Source organism: Eulemur rufifrons, chromosome 6 (genome assembly GCF_041146395.1).
Source record: "Eulemur rufifrons isolate Redbay chromosome 6, OSU_ERuf_1, whole genome shotgun sequence".
NCBI classification, from domain to species: Eukaryota; Metazoa; Chordata; class Mammalia; order Primates; family Lemuridae; genus Eulemur; species Eulemur rufifrons.
This window is the reverse complement of record NC_090988.1, coordinates 99,751,564-99,771,419: the sequence shown is the minus strand read 5'-3', so window position 1 is coordinate 99,771,419 and position 19,856 is coordinate 99,751,564. Positions and strand designations below refer to the sequence as shown.

Sequence of the window (19,856 nt, the reverse complement as noted above, 5' to 3'; positions counted from 1 at the left end):
TTGCGTGTCCCTCAGGCTCAGTCCAACGATGGCCTCTCTGAAGGCTTCCTGCCCCCACACCAGGGGTGGCTCTGGGAGTCCAGGAATCATGCCTGGTATTTAAGGGGACGGGCCGCTCATCCCTCTCTGCCTCCCTCCTTCCGCCGGGCCGAGCAGCGGGCCGAGCAGTGGGGCCGAGCGGGAGGCAGGTGGCCCAAGCTGCTGTGCTGTGCCACGGTGACAGCCCTGCCTGCCCTGGGTGCCGGGCGCCGACTCCACTGTTGGGAGGGCCGGGGGTCCCCAGGGGCCCAGGGAGCACCCACAGTCGTCATGACAAGAGACAAAAGGCCCCAGGGACACAGAGGGAGAGGCTGGGCAGAGCAGAGCAGGCACACACCTGCGCTTGTGGAATGATGGCGGGAGGGGCTGTCACAGAGGCGGGCGGGCAGCACGGTGGGACTCCAGAGGAGCAGGCGGTGGGGGTCGGCCTCCCTGCGCTCCCTCCAAGCTGCCCCAGCTGCCCCGCCTGCGATGTGACTTTCCTTGCAGCCCCCCGGGAAGCAGAGTCCGAGTCTCGCTCCTGCAGCCTTGGGGCCTGGCCTCTGCGTTTGGTGGGGACGTCTGTGTGGCCTCCTAGCACCCACTCCATCGCTGGTCACACCACAAGGCTGGTCCCGAGAGTCACCGCTGCAGCAAGGGCCAGCAAGGGCAGGCCTGTGCACGGTGGCGACATGGGGTGTGCGTCCAGCACGCTGGGCCAGCCTTGCAGCTCACAGGGCTCTGTCATCCCAGGAATGTCTTTGATCAAGAGTTTATGCAAGAGGGGAGAGAAAGCCCAGGACCTCTAATCCGTTCCCACAGTCCCCTTGCCCGCCGGGGCCCCACAAGCCCAGCGCCACACCGCCAGGCCGGAGCAGACAATAGCCGGCGGACGGGTGGGCGGGCAGCTCCGGGGCCGCTGGCCTTGGGGCCCACATCCGGGGGCATTGTCACCGCCACTCACAGGGGCACACAAGGAGGACTGGGAAGAGAGAACACGGAGCCCTCTGCTGAAGGGGCTTCGGTGGCCTTGAGCCTATCAAAGGCGGCGGTGTCCATTAATCCCTTTAATTTTCACCTAGCGGCGGCTGAGACAAGCCTCTCAACTGGCAGCCACTTTAGGAGCCGAATGGTCTAACCCGAGGACCATCCGTATCCTGGCGGCCAGGCCCTCCGAGCCCGTCGTCCTTCTTGCTTTTGTCTCACCTCGGGAGGATCACAGCAGCTGGACCGTGCTGAGCGTGTCCAGTGCACCAGGCACTGTGCTCAACGCTGAACATACAGCTCCTCCCCGGGTCTCCGAACAGCCCGGTGGGTCAGGGGCAGGCAGGGTCCTGCCCGCCGGGGCCTGGGCTCTCACAGGCACAGTCACCCCCATCTGCTGGGTCAGGGGTTGGCAGACTTTTCTGTCCAGGGCCAGGTAGGGGCTGCTTTAGGCTTTGTGAGCCACAGTCTCTGTCGCAACTCGCCAACCCTCCCGCTGCAGCTCCAGAGCGGCCACCCGCACTGCGTGAGTGGGCGAGCGTGCTGTGTGCCAATAGAGCTGTATCTACAAAAATAGGCAACAGGCTGGATTTGGGCGGTCATTTGCTGACCCCCCGTTGTAGATGAGTAAACCGAGGCCCAGAGAGGTGAAGTAACCAAGCCAGGATCACACAGCCAGTGTGTGACCTTGCACTCCTGCATGGAGAAGGTGGCATGGAGAAGGAAGGGCTTGAGGTCTTCAAAAACGGGCTTGAAGAAAATGCACAAAACCTTCTTTGGACTGTTTTCACCCAAAGGCTGGTGCACACAACTCAGGCCACTGCTTTGGCTGGGTTGACCTGTGACCAGGGCTTACAGCCACAGCCTCTGTGCCAGGGCTGTGGTCAGCTGGCCTGGAGGAGGCAGCCAAGGAGGCTGGCAGTGGACGTCTGAGGGTGATCAAATGTTTAAAAAGAAAACTCACGTGCATGTGTAGACACACGTTAAGCACACGTTTGGGAGTAAAAAGGCCCTGGGGTTGGATCACAGCTCTGTAATTTTTGAGCTGTGCGGCTTCACCTCTTTGAGCCTCAATTTTCACATCTGTAAAATGGGGATAACAGGCAACAATGTTAGCTCATGATGGGGGGGTCCCCTCCGCCCCATTTATCAATGTGTCTTTAGTATCTGTGATGATGCCGTGCACAGATGTATCACAGACGATGTATCACGGATGGTGCCAGGGCCCGATAAACCTCTGCTTGATAAATGAATTCTCTTTGGGGTGTTGAGGATTAAATGGCTCAATGTGTGTGAAGCACTTAGCACAGAGCCTGGCACATAGTTATCACTCAATAATGTCCCTGTCATCTCATCTCACTGGTATAACTACCACCTCCGTTCCATGCATCCTCCAGGTTTGGAACGGCGGGCCCCACGGCGCCGACGGCGCTCACTGTGGGGTGGCTCCAGCCATCCTTCTTCCCTCCTTTGGCCCATCAAGTGGACAGCCTGGGTTTTCCTGCCAGCACGGATTCCCCCTCCTGGTGTTGACAGCACCCAGATTTTGCTCTGGGGAACCACCATTCCCAGTTCTGTGGCTTGGGCAGGGCCGACTCCATCCTCAGCTTTGGGTCAGACCTTGATAGGCTCAAACCCAACAGCACATCTGTGCCCATGGGAAGAGCAGCAGGTTCCAGGATGGGTGTGAAATCTAACAGAGCCAATGAGACTTGGGGAGACAGTTTCCAAGTGTTCTGGAAAAGAGAGTGCCTCCCCCTTCTCAGGACTCCCAGTGGAGGAGCAGGAGCCCGGGGTGGTACTGCTCCTTGCTGCCCTGAGAGGGGAGCCTGAGCATGAGGCCAGCCCTGAAGAGGAGCGAGAGCAGGTAATGGATCTCCAGACAAGCTGCTGGATCAAGCCTCTCCTGAAGTCATCACTCTTTTGTTCCAGGAGCCAATTATTGTCCTTTATTAAGTCAGTTTGATACGGGTTCTGTATCATTTGGTTTTCAAAGATCCTTCGCTGTTACAGTTTGTGTTTTCTCCCTTTTCTAGATGTTGCATGTATTACTGGCATAACGGGAGCGCTGACAGTTACCATTTGCTCTTGGATTTTTCACGCACCCGTCAGGCTTAGCTGGGAGTTCCACGCGGTCAGGCAGTGACTCATCTCTGGACCACCAGTGCCTGGCACAGAACCACCTCAAAAGACGTGTGGAACTGCCCTGCTGAAGAGGATAGGACCTTCCAGGCTCCTGGACCAGGGTGCTCTTCCCCGCACACAGTGTGTAATGGAGCACACGTGACCACACAGACTTGGAGAAACTGCCTGACCACGTCCATCTCCCCAGTCCCAAGGTATGAAGCCAGGCGGTGCCTGCAGGGGCTGAGGCTGGGGACAGGCTCGAGCCAACCTTGTCTGGTGGACCCTGTCTCGGTCCCCTGTGCAGAGCCAGAGCCAGCTGAGACCCCCAGCAGGCAGCAGCCTCTTGGGGAAGGGGACAAGTTGTCACAAACTAAGTGGCTTCAAACAACTGAAGCCTATTCTCTCACAGTTCTGGAGGCTGGAAATGTGAGACCAGGGTGCCGGCAGGCCCACTGTCTCTCCCGGCTTCTGCTGGTTTCAGGCAATCTTCGGCTCTCCTTGGCTTGTCGATGCTTCCCTCATGTGTCTGTGACTTCATGTGGCATTCTCCTCGCTTCATGTGGCTCCTCCTCTTCTTAAAAGGACAACAGAGGCCAGGCACGGTGGTTCGTACCTGTAACCCCAGCACTTTCGGGGGCCAAGGCGGGAGGATGGGTGGAGCCCAGGAGTTTGAGGCTGCAGTGAGCTGTGATCCTGCCACTGCACTCCAGCCTGGGTGACAGAGCAACACTGTGTCTCAGAAAAACAAAATTAAAGGACACCATCATATTAAGAGCCCACCCTACTGTAGTACAACCTCAATTTAACTAATATCTTAATTAAATCTGCAAAGACCCTATTTCCAAATAAGGTCACACTCACAGGTACCAGGGGCTAGGACTTGAACGTTCCTTTAGTGGGGACACAATTCAACATGCAACAGATTGTCTGAGCTCTCGCAGCTCGGCAGCAGGCTCCATGAGGGCCCCGCTATTTCAGGAACACACAGGAACATGAATCCTGCAGTAGGAACGGGACCAGCCCCTCACTGCGTGAGCATTTCCAGCCCCGCACTCTGCAGTGGGTACAAGCAAGACTCACGGTCAGGTCCCGCCCACGACAGGCTCCACCCTGCAGCCCCAGGCCCAGCTGGTCCGGCCAAGGGCAGCAGGAAGACACAGCCAAAGCGCTGCCTCGACGGGGCCACCGAGGACAGACTGGCAAGGGCCTCGACGCCAGCTGAGGAGTTTGTTAGCCACAAAGAGGTGTGGAGAAGTTCACATGCGAGGAGTGACTTTCCTTCCTGGGAAATTACTCTTGGATGCCTGTGCTGAGCCACTTGGTCACGTGGGCTTAGACAACTCGCCGGCTCCTCACCTGTAGGACTGCTGTGTCCTGGGAAGCACGAACACCTGTTTTTCCCTGACACACGGTAATGACTCAGTGACTTCAGTTTTCTGAGTTGCAAACCAGTTCCTCATTTCATCCATCAAGGACCAGAATAACTGCGGGAATTAGACGGACTCGTGTGTTACTCACGGTCTTTGGTATCTCCAGGTAATGTTGGTGTTTTCAGAGACGGTGGAAGAGAATTCTCCACGGTGGCGTGAGGTCAGATGAACGTTCACAAAGCTAAGGGTGTGAAGGCCACCTCCTCCAGGAAGCCTTCCCTGCTCACCTTCTCCTTCTCCCTTATTCCTCAGGCAGAGCTGAATACCCCACCCTGCTTTTGGGCTCCCCAAGTGCTTCCTGTATCCCTGGGTGAGACCTGCTCACAGGGCATGGGGCAGGCGGCCAGCACCGGTCCTTTGCCACAAACCTACCTGTCTTTGCCTCAGTCTGCTAGAGGCGAGACTGGGTACAAGGAAAGGCTACAGGTATCAGGAAACAGGCTCTGCTTTGGCAGAGATGTGTCTAAAAAGTATGACCTCGGAAAACAAGTAATTTAAGCAAACTGCTCAAGCCCCACTGTGCCCGGCCATGCCGGAGCCTGGCCACTCACTGTGACCACTGGCATGTCAGTCAGCGGGGCCCCACCTCCACCTGCAGAGGGCAGCACCCCTGCCTCGCAGCATCGTGGGTCACCCAGTGACCTGGGAGGCAAAGGACTGGCCACCAGCGGCCGCCCGGCACACAGGACTCCTCAGCCCTTCTTCCCCACCTCTCACTCTTTTCTTACCACCGGGCAGAGAAAAACAAAGTTTTAAGGGGTGAATGCGAAATAAAGGAAAAGCAAAATGCGCCTGTGTTAGGGCAGCAACTTGGCCTTCGGGTGGGCATTTCCCTGTGGCCACTCGGTGACTCGGTGCGATGCTGAAGGGGATGCTCCTGCCCAACTGCTAACGTTCTAGAAAACTAATTCCAGTAACCTCAACTTTCACGTGATGGGGCTTTCCTCTCTCCCAAGTCCCAAGTTAACATTGTCCCAACAGCCGCAGACAGGTGCCTGTTCCTGTTACAGGCTGAACTGTGTCCCCACGAAATTCCTACGTTGAAGCCCAACCCTCAGTACCTCAGAATGCGGCTGGATTTGGAGACGGGGCCTTTAAAACGAAGTCTTTAGGGCGGGCTCTAATCCTCTATCACTGTGTCCTTATAAGAAGAGATTAGGACACAGACACACACAGAGGGATGACCATGTGAGGACACGGGGAGAAGGTGGCCGTCTGCAAGCCAAGGAGAGAGGCCTCGAAAGGAACCAGCCCTGAGACACCTAATCTCAGACTTCCAGCCTTCAGAACGTGAGACGATGAATGCCTGTTGTTTAAGCCCCTCTGCGGGGCTGTGCTACGGCGGCCCCAGCAAACTAGCACGACGGCACAAAACATGCTGGGGGCGTCTGACAAGGACAGTCCAAGCCTTGGGAAACCCGCCGGAAGGGATGAAGTCCAATCCAAGCAGCCCCCAACTCAAGGCCAATCTGGACGAAGGTTAATATCCCAGAGAAACGGTGGGGCAGTATGGGATCGGGTGGGATGGGGGAGACGGCAAGCAGGATACTTCTGTCTGCAAACAACGGAAACCCAACGCAGATGCCTCCAACAACTAGGACACTTGGCAGCTCCCGGCACATGAGGTCTGCAAGCAAGGCGGCTCAGGGGTGCTGGGTTCAGCAGCTCCATGGTGACATCAAGGACCCAGGTTCTTTCCAGCTCTCAGCTCCGCCATGCTCAGGGGCGGCTGCCTCCATAGCTGGGCTGCAAGCTGCCTGTATAGCTCCACATGTCATACCCCAATAGGACGTCATCCAAAATAGCTAGCACCTTTTCTACGGAATGACGTAACCTTTCCCAGAAGCCAGCCCCACCCACACTCACCTTTCGTTAGCCACAGGAGACATGCTCCTTCCTGATCCAGATGCTGAGGATGGTATCACCCGTGGAGAATGAAAACGACTGTTGTGACGGGCTTGGTCTACTATAATCTAGGAGGTCCCGTCTGGTGAGCCAAGGGATCCTAAAACCGGGTCTCATCCTCCAGAAAGCGGCCAGGCAGACACAGATCACGTCCACTTTCAGGAATCTTGATGATCAATGAGGCAGCTCTGGCTCCACGTGATGGGACACAGGAGAAGTGGCAGCCTGATGCTGGGACATCTGGCATAGGAGAGGCAGAGAGGGACAGGGGAGGGAGATGGGAGAGAGAAGCAGGGAGAGAGGTGGAGAGTGGGGAGTAGAAGGCGGCTGGGGGAGGAGTCTAGGGGAGGGGGGATTAGAACCAACTGCTGACAGGTGGCTGGGCCCGGGTCAGCAGGAACTGGCCAGTCCCAACCCGAGGGGACCCCTCTCCCACTGCAGCTATGCCTGCCCTGTGTTAGCAAGACACGTGGGCACAAACGTAACAGAAGGCAGCCCAGTGGCTGACCCAGCACACGCCCTCCTTTGTACCCAGATCCCAAACACCTTGAGGAAGGAATGAACTGGCTAAATGTCATGTTATAAATGGTCCCAGACAAAATTTTGCTTTAAAATATGCTATTTATTTTTTCTCCAATTATAAAAATAATACATTATCAAAATGGATAACACAGAAAACACAAATATCCACCAAACAAAACCACAGCAAAAGCCCCTGTAATCCCACCACCTGGAGAGAAGGCTGAGTCTTTTGCTGGAAGGTGGCGGCTCTGACGAAGGCTCTGGGGCGGTGCCGGGCGCAGGCCTCCCGGGCCAAGGCGAGGCTGCCAGTGAGGAGCGCACAGCGGGACGCACGCTTACCACGGCTTAGGAGGAGAAAGCCCAAGCCTTGTCCCTCAAAAACGAAAAGCCCTTTCTCTCCCTGAGCACGCTTCCAAGGTCAGCCACATGGACGGGAACATGTTGCCACTGCAGCTGACACGGGATCCTCCTGACTGGATCTCCTGAGACATTCCAGAACGACTTTAAAAACTCAAGAGGATTCACGGTGACCCCTTAATAATCTCACTCACTGCTTTCAGATGTGCTCTCCGGAACAGGGGGCAGGCAGCGTGTGGGGACTGTGGTGACCCTGGGGACTCCCTCAGGTGCATTAACATGTGCCGTCACGTGTCCACTTGACTGGTGGGGGACCCGCAGAACCACCACTCGGGTAACCTGTGCCTCGCTGCCTATACGTGATGCCTTTTAAGTACTGTCAGAAGACAAGAGAGCTCCCATCGGTAGGAAGGATGCGGTGTCCCAAATGCGAGGCTCCAGAAGTTTCCGCATAATAACGACAGCCTGACATTTAGTCTTTGGTTCAAAATATTTTCCTCATTAACCACCTTTCAATGCTGCACAGCTCATCTCCCATTTGGGGACACAGTGATGGGCGTGTCGGGCCCCCCCGGGATCAGGCTGGCCTCTCCTCCTCCCAGCCAGGTGCCAGGCAGGCTGGCCACAGTGGGCTCGCCGATGCTCCGTGAGGCACAGCAGGAGCCTGCGACCTGGAGTCGAGGGCAGGGTCCCCAACTCTGCAGGTGCCGCCCACACACTGCACTGTGGCGATGACAGACGTGGTCTGGGGAGAAGTCCTCGCTCTGCTGCTGGGTGACCTTGGACCAGGCGATCCCTGCAGGTCTCGGCGTCCTCGTCTGCAAAAGGGGAATGAGACCTAGCTCGTGGGCTACCGAGGGATTAGATACACACGGGAGGCACTCGCGCAGCGCCTCGTGCGTAACGCGGCTCAGCGGCCATCAAGGTGCTCACCGTGACTTGCCATTAACCCAGCTCGTGTCAGCCCTGTCCCTCTCATTACAGAAACAAAAACTGTTCCTCTGAGTCCAGGCTTGGGGGTGATTCTATCCAGAGCCAACCTCAGTCGAGGACTGCCCTGCTGGGGAGGACAGGCAAAGCCACCAGGCTGGACCAGCGGCGAGCAGCCCAGCCAGGGGTCTGCCAGGGACCCCTGCAGACCAGAGCAGACAGGGCCCGACAAAGGGCAGGCGTGTGTGCAGAGGCCCCGTGGGGGCACCGGGCAACACAGGCAGAAAACCTCAGGGGGAAGGAAGCCCTTTCACTGGCCAAACCGGAGCCCTCCCTGCAGAACAATGAATACTCCATCATTGTTTGGCCTTTAATCACATTTTTAAACACTTAACATACGGACATCTGTTCCTTGATGTTTCGTCTTTGTTCATCTGTCATCCTCAAAATGAAAGTCCAGAACCTTCCGCACTAATTTTAAAGTCCGGCTGAACATTGAGTAATGAACAAAGCTGAAAACACAAAAGAGAAGAGCTGATAGGGAACCTGTGTGTTTTACTGACCAGTTAGTACATCACCATCTCTAGCCGCAGCTTTTCTTGTCCACGCCACCAGACCTCGCACAGGTCCTCCCGACCACCCTCCAGTTTGCCCACACTGAGACACAGAGGTGACTCGCCTCTGCTGACTGTTCATACGTCACGCGCAGCCCCCAGACCCTTAGCACAGGGAACCCCCAGGGAGTGCGCCGGCTGTGTCTCAGAGAGCCACACAACCCAGCGCTCCCAGCAAAAGGAAACACACAGTCACAAACCTGTTTAAATTTTCCTCTAATTCTGTCTAAGTCTTCATGGAGTTTATCATAAGTAGGGTCATCGTAAGGGAATTTCTGAATCATTCCAATCAATGATTCTACGACTTTCATCTTTCTGCTGGAAAGCACAGAAATAAAGACTCTTAGTCCTTGGTACACAAGAGGCTTAGCTTATGTAACGAGGATGCTGATTGCTTAAGTGCTAAGAATGCCTCGGTTCAGAAGCTGGGTGATTATTTTCTCATTACACTAAATAATATTTGTTTACCTAGCAACATGCTTCTGCCCACACCCAGCGCCTGGACAGCGGCGTGTTCCTAGCTTACAGGTACACCTCTGTCCCGGCCACAGGGGCTGAGCAGCAGAGGCAGCCCACAAGCCACGCTGGCCCGCAGGGTCTCACACACACAGGAACAGACAGAACTAGGCAAGGAGGAGAGTGGCTGGGCATGAGCAGGCCTGCTCTGGATCCAGGATTTTCCAGGATCTGGAGTCTGTGCCCCCAGCCTATGGAGTCCAGCTGCAGGCAAACAAGCAAGCCCCCTCCCTGCAAAGGGCAGAAATCAGTCTTTGGTCTCTGAGGTTCCTTCCCAAGGAGAACAAAGCTCTGCTGGGAAGGCAAGAGGTTCTGCAGAAAAGGCACACACTCAGGAGCAGGGCGGCCGTGAGTATGGCTGCTCTAAGATACTGGTTATTTAACTTTCCTGAACCTCGGTGTCTTCATCTGTAAAATGAGGAGAGTAACAACAACCTCACAGGCTTTTAAGAGCCTTAAATAACCTATGTGAAGTTTGGGCTTTTGTACAGAGTAGGTGCTCAATAAATGTTAGTCTCCTGGCCTCTATCAAATCCCGGAGACCAGGGCTCTCACTGGTGGGAGTTTAAAAATAATCCACACCTGTGCACACTGGGTGGTCCAGGCCTTTTCCACGTACCACGGGGATCCCGAGGAGCGCCCCTCCCTCACACCACACCTGAGCATCTGAGTGGCTGCGGTGTGCCAGGCATTTGATGAATGGGAATTTTAAAGAACTGATCGTTCGGACGGATCAAGTGCAATTCAGAGCAACCACGACCTCCTGCAGACATGCTAATGGTGCTTAGTCGGGGCTGCTGGACATACAGATAAGTAAGTTCGACAATGGCAAACCAGTTTTTAACAACTATGATTGCTACCTCTTTGAGAAAGTACAAAATTGTGAAAGGTCAAAGCAAGTTAATTTAAGCAACAAACTACCCGGTTCCCAGGGAGACTGAAGGCAGATGCCAAAATGCAGGAAATGGCCGCATCCTAACAAGACACACGGAGTCCCACCCATTTCCAACTTTGCAAGTAGTGACTTATTCTGCTCTAGTCAATGACGCGACTCCGGACACACCCAGCAAGGCACACAGTCAGTCGGCGCGTGTCGGAGGGTGTGAGCAGCTCATGGCTGGTGGTGCCAGGGCCCCAGAGCCCCAGAGCCCAGCCCTGGCAAGTGCTGTCTGCGGAAAGGGTCGCCAGGCTGCTGAAATAGGGGCAGGGAGCATCTCATGCAGTTTGCAAAAAGCTAGTGACTTGACTGAAAACCTGTCTCTTAGTCTGAGATCATTCTCTGCGGTTTCTTTGGTGTTAAAATACTCATTCTTTTACTGAATGACAACACAGATGGCAGGTGTTTTTCTTTTAACATCCTTATTTGGAAAAACTAAAAAGGTAGAAGATCCTGTATCAGCTCTTTACCGTTTTTTAAAAATCACACTGACTAATAAAATCCAAACATCTGTGAACTGCTGCTCTGGCATAAAGGCCTTAGGTTCCCAAGAAACCTTTGGGTACTGCTGGGTGGGGTGGGGCAGCAGCAAGGTGGGCCTGGCAGGGCTTCCACCAGCCCTTCGTCAACCACAGTGGCTCCTTCTCTAGCTGTTAGAGAGGCTGGAGGCACTGCCTTAAGATGCTAGGACACACCTGCTCTGGGGCAACAGCTGGCAACCTCCTGGGGTGGCCCCAATCCACACACAAGAAAGCACCTCTCCATAAGCCAGAGACGCTGGGATGAGACAGAAGGGGAGGCAAGGGAAGAACTCAAAGAACGTGCCTCTCCTCCTCCTCTCGAGGCCCAGAGTCCAGCGCCAGGTTCAGCTTTGACTGCCACCCAGTGGTGGCACAGGCTGCCAACAACCACTCCAACTGCATCCGCAGCTGCCCTGCCGCTCCTAGTACCGAGAGGAAATCCCCCAAAGTGTCCCTCTGCTAACATGAGAATCTGGTCAACTCCCAACTGCTCATCCAAGCAAGCAGACAGAGCCACCCATACACAGTTGCAAGCATCCTTGTTCTTACATCTGAATATGGGTGTGGCCCGTGTTCTGGAAATTCAAAATATTTCAAATAAAAGGACAAGTCACACACGGACGGACGGGGGATGCCACCTTCCCTGCTGTGTTATCCACTCTCCTCACACCTCTCCCATACTAGGCAAAGCCACCAGGTGTCAGAATGATGCAAAGCGCCAGCGTAAGTCCAGTTTTTCTGTCTCCCACAAGCAGCAGAGTGGCCAGACCACCTATGCCTTCTACCTAAGGGTTCACTTCCAGCTTAAGACCAAAGACAGATGAAACAGGGTCACAGGGGCGTTAAGTAGGTAGAACATTAGATAGTTTTAAAAGGCTAACAACAATTGAAATAATAGCTAAGGCCGGGCGCGGTGGCTCACGCCTGTAATCCTAGCACTCTGGGAGGCCGAGGCGGGTGGATTGCTCAAGGTCAGGAGTTCGAGACCAGCCTGAGCGAGACCCCGTCTCTACTAAAAATAGAAACACATTATATGGACACCTAAAAATCTATATAGAAAAAATTAGCCGGGCATAGTGGCGCATGCCTGTAGTCCCAGCTACTCGGGAGGCTGATGCAGTAGGATCGCTTGAGCCCAGGAGTTTGAGGTTGCTGTGAGCTAAGCTGACGCCACGGCACTCACTCTAGCCTGGGCAACAAAGTGAGACTCTGTCTCAACAAAAAAAAAAAAAAAAAAAAAAAAAAAAAAGAAATAATAGCTAACATTTATTTAGTGATTACAAGTACCAGAATTGAGTTAAGCACATTTAAATGTATAATCTCATTAACAGAGAGTTTTTTTCATACAGTTGGCTATATTAAAAAACTGGTGACAATGGAGTCACCATTTCTGAGCCCAAGTCATCCCAAGACTATTGTAATCTGTTTATTAGAAGCTCAGGGGAAAGATGAATGAGAAGACATAATCAATTTTAACATAACTTTATTGGCAGGGGACTTAAAAGCCACTCGGTACACTAATGACTCTAGGGAAAAGGCGGGAGAATACAAGAACTCTTTCCAGAAGTAACAACAACCAGTACCCATCAAACATCTAAAATGTACCTGCCACTTCCTATTTATTATTTCCTTTAAATCTCCTAACAATATTCAAGTTTGACATTATTATTTTCTCCATTTTACAAATGAGAAAGCAGACAGATTACTGACCCAAGGTCATTGTTAGTAAGCTATGGATCCAGAACTCCTGGTCCGTGTGCTGCAAATGAAGTCCCCGATTTTACCTGTCTTTCTCAGTGGCAGAACTGTGCAAGAGACATTTCCATGCAATAGCAAAACCTTGATAGCACCCGATCTGTGAATTGAAAAGATATTTAAGAGGGAAATTAATAAGCAATTAGCTACACTTTGATCACCAAGATCTCAAAATGAAAGGTGGCGACATAGGGTAGTGGTGCTGCTCATATTATTGTTCTAGAAATACCTGTTGAGCACTAAGAATGGAAGTTAGGAGGTTAAGTCATCAGCGGGACAGCCCGCCTCCAAGATGGCCCCAGCACTCTTCATCCCCTGGCACTCATGCCCTGTGCAGTCCCCTTGACACTCTACCAGGGGTACAGGCTTGTGTAACCAACACAGTACAGGGGAAGGGACAGCACATGACTTCTGAGGCAAGGTATAGAAGACAATGTCACTTTTGCCTGGCTTGCTGTCTTGGGTCACCTGCTGCTGGGTGCCATGAGGACACCCCAGCAGCCCTGTGGAGGGGGCCATGCCCACGGTCATGTGAGTGTGCCACCTCAGGGACAGCCCCTCCAGCCCCAGTCGGGCCCAGGCTGATATCCCAGCTGCAGCCTCCTGAGACACCCTGAGCCAGAACCACCCAGCGAAGTTGCTCCTGAGTTCCTGACCCTCAGAAACTGTGCGAGGAAAGGAATGTTTGCTGTCTTAAGCCCATACATTTTGTGGGGACCTGTTTTGCAGCATCCACCATCTAATACAGTCTTAACTGCTTCAACTCAGATCTTGCCACTTAGGGCCAGTTATCTGCAAGTGAGGGTCAATCCAGGAAAAAAAGAGCAAGAAGAAAAGCAAAATGATGGATTTTTATGGAATTTCAAGGTAAATGTAAATGGAATACCTTCATATGACAAAGGACACTCATTTTTTGGGTGAGGATTCATCTGGCTTAAGACCTGAGACAGCACCAGGATACTCCAGCGTAAACTAAGGAGACCAAGGACTTGTTTTCTCATTCTCTGGCCTGCATATTTAATTATCTCTATACAGTAACATACTTTGTCTGTTCTATACAAACAACATTTCTTCATCAACACTCTATCTAAGCTGGGTGTGGTGGCGCACACCTGTAGTCCCAGCCACTTGGGAAGCCGAGGTGGAAGGATCGCTTAAGCCCAGGAGTTCAAGGCTGCAGTGAGCTATGATTGTGCCACTGTGCTCCAGCCTGGGTGACAGAGTGAGACCTTATCCTTTAAAAAAAAAAAAAAACTACCGAATCTATTAACTCCTACAAAGACATTGCAATTTTCAGAGGCCTGACATTCTGACTCAATCTTACTGAACATCAAAGTAAATTATATCCTGTAAATCAAGATGATTCATTTCCGAGTGGGGTGTTCCTACTTACCTCAGATCCAATTTTAGCTCCATGTAATGTGCCATATTGTCTTCCTTCAATTATACCCAAACTACTGCCTTCTTCATAGCCTTCCTGATACCCTTCCCCATGAAACCTGTGAAGAAGCAGCACACTTCATCAAACACAAGAAAGAGTATTTTTTTCCTAGAAAAACCTTTCTCTCTTATATTACCCAAACTCAGTAAGACAAGGCAAAGCATAGCAGAAAAAGACTAAAACTCAAGTCAGAGGACACAGGTTCCAGTTTCAGCTCTAGCATTTCCTAAGTCTCTCCTCTAGCAAGTCACTGCACCTCCTGAAGCCCAATTTTTTTTTTTTTTTTGTCTACAATGAAGGGCTAAATTGGTGATTCCCAAACCTGGTGGAGTACTAGAAACACACAAGGAAAATTTAAAGATATGAACTCAGAAGTGTCACCCACTCCCCGACATTCAACAAGTCTGAAGTAATGCCCAGGAATCTACTTTTCAAAATCTCGTAGAGGACTCTGGTCTGCAGCCAGGTTAAGGAGCTAAAGTTCTGTGAGTCTACAAGCAACATTCACTCGAGTCAATCAATTCCAAAAAAAAAACCTCTACAACATATACAGGGCTTTTCATCCTATCTCAGTAGAATAAGAGAGAAATGCCATCAGATCACCACAAAAGCATGACGACGGGTACCTGGAGGCAGCACTGACCTTTAGGGCTCACCGGTGGAAATGGCACTATCTTAACCCACAGCCACCAAAGATGAAAGGAGCTTTTTGATGCACCCCATGAAGCTAAGTGTATAGCTCCCCACTTAGTTATGTGACCCTGGGAAGTGACTGTGCTTCCTTATCTGTAAATTAGAGAGAGTAATGGGATCTACATCCTAAGTAGGGCTAAGATAGATAACTGGAGTCGAAAGAACACTTAGCTCAGTCAGTGTCTGACTCTCAGTAGTGTTAAACAAATGTCAGCATTGACTGTTAAATGTTCACTTGCTTTCTTAACTGACATCTACTGACGTCTCCCGTGGGCCGGGCACTGGACGTCCGCCACAAGGCCACTCACACCTTCCCTGCTGTCACAGCACTAGGTGCTCCCCAGGGGCTCTCGAGGGAAAGGGATGACGTCTGTCACATTCATCAGCATGTCCATGAATACTGCCGTATGTCCTACGATTAAGGAACAAGAAAAAGTGGCAGCTCCCAGATGGCAAAGGTCTGTCCCACCAGAGGCCGGGGTGTCCCTGGAGGAAGGGAGTCGTCAGCCGAGCAGATGCTAGGGGAAGCCCCTGACAGGGGAGGCGGGTCTGGAAGAGCAGCTGGGCACGTGGCCCCGCAGGAGGGGCTGAGGAATAAAGAAGAATCAATGGCATCTCAGCCCCACACTTATCCCCTGTTTTCAGGGCCACAAGGCGCTCTCCCAAGGCACACGCCCACGGGACGCAGGGCACGAGCGGCCGCCCCAGCCCGCAGCCGGCGGTAAGTCAGCTGAGCGAGGACCAGACGCGGGGGCGGGGGTCCGGCCGCGCCACTCACCTCTCATCCGCCATCACGATGGCATCGAACATGTCCTGGCTCCCAGCCATGGCGGTAGCCCGGCCGCCCCGCCCCCCGGGCTCCTGCCTCCCTGCGCGGCCAGGGCCAACCCGCGAGACTCGGGCACCGACGCACCGCTCCTGAGGATGCCAAGCCCACTTCCGGCAGCGGATGCGCGGGGCAGGCCGGGTAAGAACGGCACGCGCGAGGGTCCAGAAGGCGCCGGCCGGGACCGGGACGCATGCGCGGCTGCGGCGGTGGGCGGAGCGGGGCTCGGACGAAACCCCGCCCCGTGGCCGTGGGCCTTCCGCTTTGCTACAGCGTCAGGGGTCGCCGCCCCGGGATCGTCCACCTGTCCGGCGCGGGCGGACTTTATTTTTTTGCTCGGAAAGAACCAAGGAAGAAATCGAAAGAGTTATCCAAGAACCAGTTCCTCAGCAGGCTCTGCGCGTGGAATTTTCGGGGCTTTAGTTCTGCATCATCCGCGTGGGAGATATTTCTGAACGCGGTTCTTGAAAAGCTGTTTCGGTCTGTCTGGGACGACAGAGTGTGCCTGTGAAACGCCCCGAGCCTTCATGAAAGTCGAGAGTAAAGCGGGGTTCTTTGTCGCTCGACACTGGCCACCTTTCCACCACCTGGCCCAGGCCGTGAACACCAGCATCACTGGCAGCAGGTGAGGCGGCCCTCGCCCGCCGCGAACGCCGGGACAGGCATCCGAAACGTTCTCGGAACCCGCGGTAGAGCTCAGCGAGTAGCCATGCACATGACGAATAGCAAAACAAACAAAAACATTAAAAAACCACCCACTTTCTTCCTGTTATTCCAACAATAACAGCCTGGGCAGGGGTGGTGATGGGAAAATCGCTTCATGTCAGTCATAATAAATTTCTTTTTTTTTTTAAGTATAATTTCCATTTTATTTTTTTCCAAAGGATAGTTTTTCTTCCGTTCTGAACTCCTTACCTGGGTTTTGGTGGAGGTCGCCGGCCAGCACCCCAGGTCGAAATCGGGGTGGGGGTTTGGCAGGATTCTTGTTCCTTCTTTTCTTTGTCATCTTGGAAGCGAGGGAGGACACGAAAGAGGCCTCAATTTCTTAAAAATAAGAATTTCTAACAATTTGAACCAAATGAGGAAAACTGGAGGTACACCATGATGCTGGATGGGGAGACTGAACAAATGTAGTACCAAACAAAATTCCACGTGATTGGGGAAAATGTGTCAAAATCCTGAATTTCATCTGCATGAATAAATTAGAATAAGTAATACGTTTTGTGAAAACACAAGGATATGGGAAAGTTGCCATACCAAATATGAAAAGATAAAGTGTCAATGTAAATATTGTGGCATGTTGGTTCAAGAAGAGACAGATCGATCCATAAAATAGAGTAGATTGGCCCAGACAGTGGACTCTCATACAACTGTCTCACATGATAAAAAAAAAAAAAATCACAAATTAATGGGCAAAGGGAATATTAATACCTATAATGGAAAAATTGGATGTTTAGGAAAAGTCAACCTTCATTTATATTTCATGCCATTCATCAAAATAATTCCAGATAAAGTGTTAACTGTTAAAAAAGACATTAAAAAAATCTAGGTGAAATGTTCGGATGAGTAAGGAGATGCTCTTTTAATGCATAAAAACCGTGGAGGAAATCACAAAGGGCAAAACCAACGTATTTTACCATGTGAAAATACAAACTTGTGTGTGACAAAAGTGGTAATAAACAACATTAAAACTGAAAGAACAATATGGAGAAATATTTGTCATAAATGTTATAACTAAAGAGATAATATTTCTCATTTATAGAAAACTGATAAAATGGATAAGAAATAAACGCATCCTAACAGGAAAAAATAAATGGGCCAAGCACTTGACTACATAATTCACAGAGCAACAGCTGACTGACACATAAAGCAGAGACAGCCTTCCCAATAACCAGGGATGCCCCCAAAGAACAATTAGATGCAGTTTTTACCTTTTAAAATTGTAAACTTTTTTTCCCCTTTTTTAGAATTAAACGATACTCCCATTGCCCACAGCTACATAAATTAAAGCCACCTTTTTGGTCAGGCAGTTCCAAAAGTCAGGAAAGGCTTTTTAAATGTTTTACCCTTTGACCTAGTCATTTCACTTCTGGGCTTCATCTCAAGGAAATAACCAGAGAAAAGTGAAAATTTTATGTACAAGGATGTGCAATGCAGCACAATTTGTAAAATCAAGACAAGGAAAGCAGCTTATGTTGATGAAATGGTCAAATAATGACGTGTATTATAGGATATTCACATTGAAGACTCTTAACCATTATAAATAATATTTGAAACAAATATAATGTCATGGAAAATATTTATGATGATTAAGGAGGAAGGAAAAAAACTCTGTATACTCGAATTCCAATTACATTAAACAATTATTCATTTACAAAAAGTGAAAGTAAGTACTCCAAAATGTTAATGGTAACTATGTCTAGATTTTGGAATCACAGTAATTTTTTAACTTCCTCATTTACATTTTTTTGGAGCATCTCATATTTGCACCATGAACTTAAGTTACTTTCATAAGCATAAAATACCAAAATATTTTGGAAGAGAAAATTAAATATATTTTGTATTATTTTGTGCTTATAATGTCTTTTAGTTTTTAGAGTTTTTTCCATAAGCAAATAAAATCACAAAACACTTGGAATGTAGGAAAAAGGGAAAACTAATCAAGCAAAAATAAAAAACAAATCCACCCTCCCACCACTCTGGCCACTAATTTATTTTTGCTAATTTTGTTACATTTATTCTCTTGAATTTTCACATAACATAATGTATGTACTGTTGTATATCCTTCCCCCCTGCCCAATTAACAGTGTATTACAAACACCTCCCCAAATAAGGGAGCTGTTCTCTTATTCATATTTAAGATAGATTTTTGAGCATAAATTTTATTAGCTAAAATAAAATATAATATAAATTTTGGCATAGGAGAACAGGTAGATAGTGAGGGGAAATAAAAAGACCACTTACAGAATAAAGCCCATGGACATAAAGACTTATATAAAAGAGCAAAGGTCTTAATTTTAAATTTTAAAAAATTTTGCAAAGCATTAAAAGATTATATGTCTTACAAAATCAACCCTATTTATTCAAACTATTACTTTGAAATAAAGCTTTGGAGAGATTCTCCTCAAAATTTGTAATTTGTTCCTTGGGTTTCTTCCTAAAATATTTTTTTGAACTCAGATTGTCTTAACATTAAAGGAGGAGAGTCTGATTATATTATCTTGGATTTTCAATATTGTATTTACAACTTGCTTTATTTTCAAATAAGGACCAGATTTTTAAAATAGGGCCCTGAAAATAGAAAAAAGCAGAGTTTTCAAGGGCAAACATTATTGACTTCAAAATCCTTAAATAAGTTACAAATTTGATGTCTGTTTTAGCAAGTGAACATATACAAAGTAGGTAGGAAAAATCTGAATTATTGTCTCCCCTTGTTTTGAGAAAACAGTTGTGATATTTGCTTGTGTATATCTTACAAACTAAAATTTCCCCACTTAATTAAATGGAACAAATTTGCATGGGTACGATTGATAATTCTATATAGGTACAATAAAGACTTTCTGAAGAGGTTCTCCAAAGTATACAGCTTTCTAAGCTCCAATTTTTAGTTCCTCTGAAAGCTGCATTATCATATTCATTCCAGTGGTTTCAAAACAATGTTATTAAATATTTAATTTATAACAAAAGATATAAAGGAGATGATATAATCACTCCCAGGAATCGACCACATTAAGAAATAAAACACATTTTTAAAAATAAAAATATTTCACATTTTGTTGTTCAAGTTCAGGAAAAAAAAAAAAAAACCAGGTCAATATAACTAAAGTGAAAAATAAGTTCATCAAAGTTTAATATTAAAAGGAGGTCACTGGCCAGTCACGGTGGCTCACGCCTGTAATCCTAGCACTCTGGGAGGCCGAGGCAGGAGGATCACTCGAGGTCAGGAGTTCGAGACCAGCCTGAGCAAGAGCGAGACCCCGTCTCTACTAAAAATAGAAAGAAATGATTTGGACAGCTAAAAATATATATAGAAAAAAAATTAGCCGGGCATGGTGGCGCATGCCTGTAGTCCCAGCTACTCGGGAGGCTGAGGCAGGAGGATTGCTTGAGCCCAGGAGTTTGAGGTTGCTGTGAGCTAGGCTGACGCCACGGCACTCTAGCCCTGGCAACAGAGCGAGACTCTGTCTCAAAAAAAAAAAAAAAAAAAAAAAAAGGTGGTCACTAATAGGAATTGATTTTTTTTAAATGTTTACATCTCTGCAGCAAAATACTAGGCAGCT

General features: G+C 49.9%; 1 protein-coding gene across 2 annotated transcripts; it reads right to left on the bottom strand.

Annotated features, from left to right (window-relative positions):
- Positions 1–7,101: 7,101 nt before the first annotated feature.
- Positions 7,102–15,738, bottom strand: LTO1 (LTO1 maturation factor of ABCE1). Of its 2 annotated transcripts, XM_069471721.1 has the most exons (6): positions 15,529–15,738; positions 14,010–14,115; positions 12,646–12,716; positions 9,088–9,205; positions 8,673–8,785; positions 7,102–8,161 (listed from the first exon to the last, which is right to left on the bottom strand). In XM_069471721.1, the coding sequence occupies exons 1-5, from the start codon at positions 15,576–15,578 to the stop codon at positions 8,717–8,719; spliced, it is 414 nt and encodes a 137-aa protein (XP_069327822.1). In that variant the 5' UTR covers positions 15,579–15,738; the 3' UTR covers positions 7,102–8,161; positions 8,673–8,716. The 2 variants fall into 2 exon arrangements, with proteins under 2 accessions (XP_069327822.1, XP_069327820.1); XM_069471719.1 differs by lacking the exon at positions 7,102–8,161 and having other exon boundaries at positions 8,473–8,785.
- Between the last annotated feature and the right edge of the window lie 4,118 nt (positions 15,739–19,856).

Coding starts and splice junctions, on each gene's coding strand:
- LTO1 (XM_069471721.1), bottom strand. CDS start 15,578: ATGGCTGGGAGCCAGGACATGTTCGATGCCATCGTGATGGCGGATGAG. Junction 14,116..15,528: donor ATCGTGATGGCGGATGAGAG/GTGAGTGGCGCG, acceptor GCTTCTTCACAG/GTTTCATGGGGAAGGGTATC. Junction 8,786..9,087: donor TTAGAGGAAAATTTAAACAG/GTTTGTGACTGT, acceptor TTGTGTTTTCAG/CTTTGTTCATTACTCAATGT.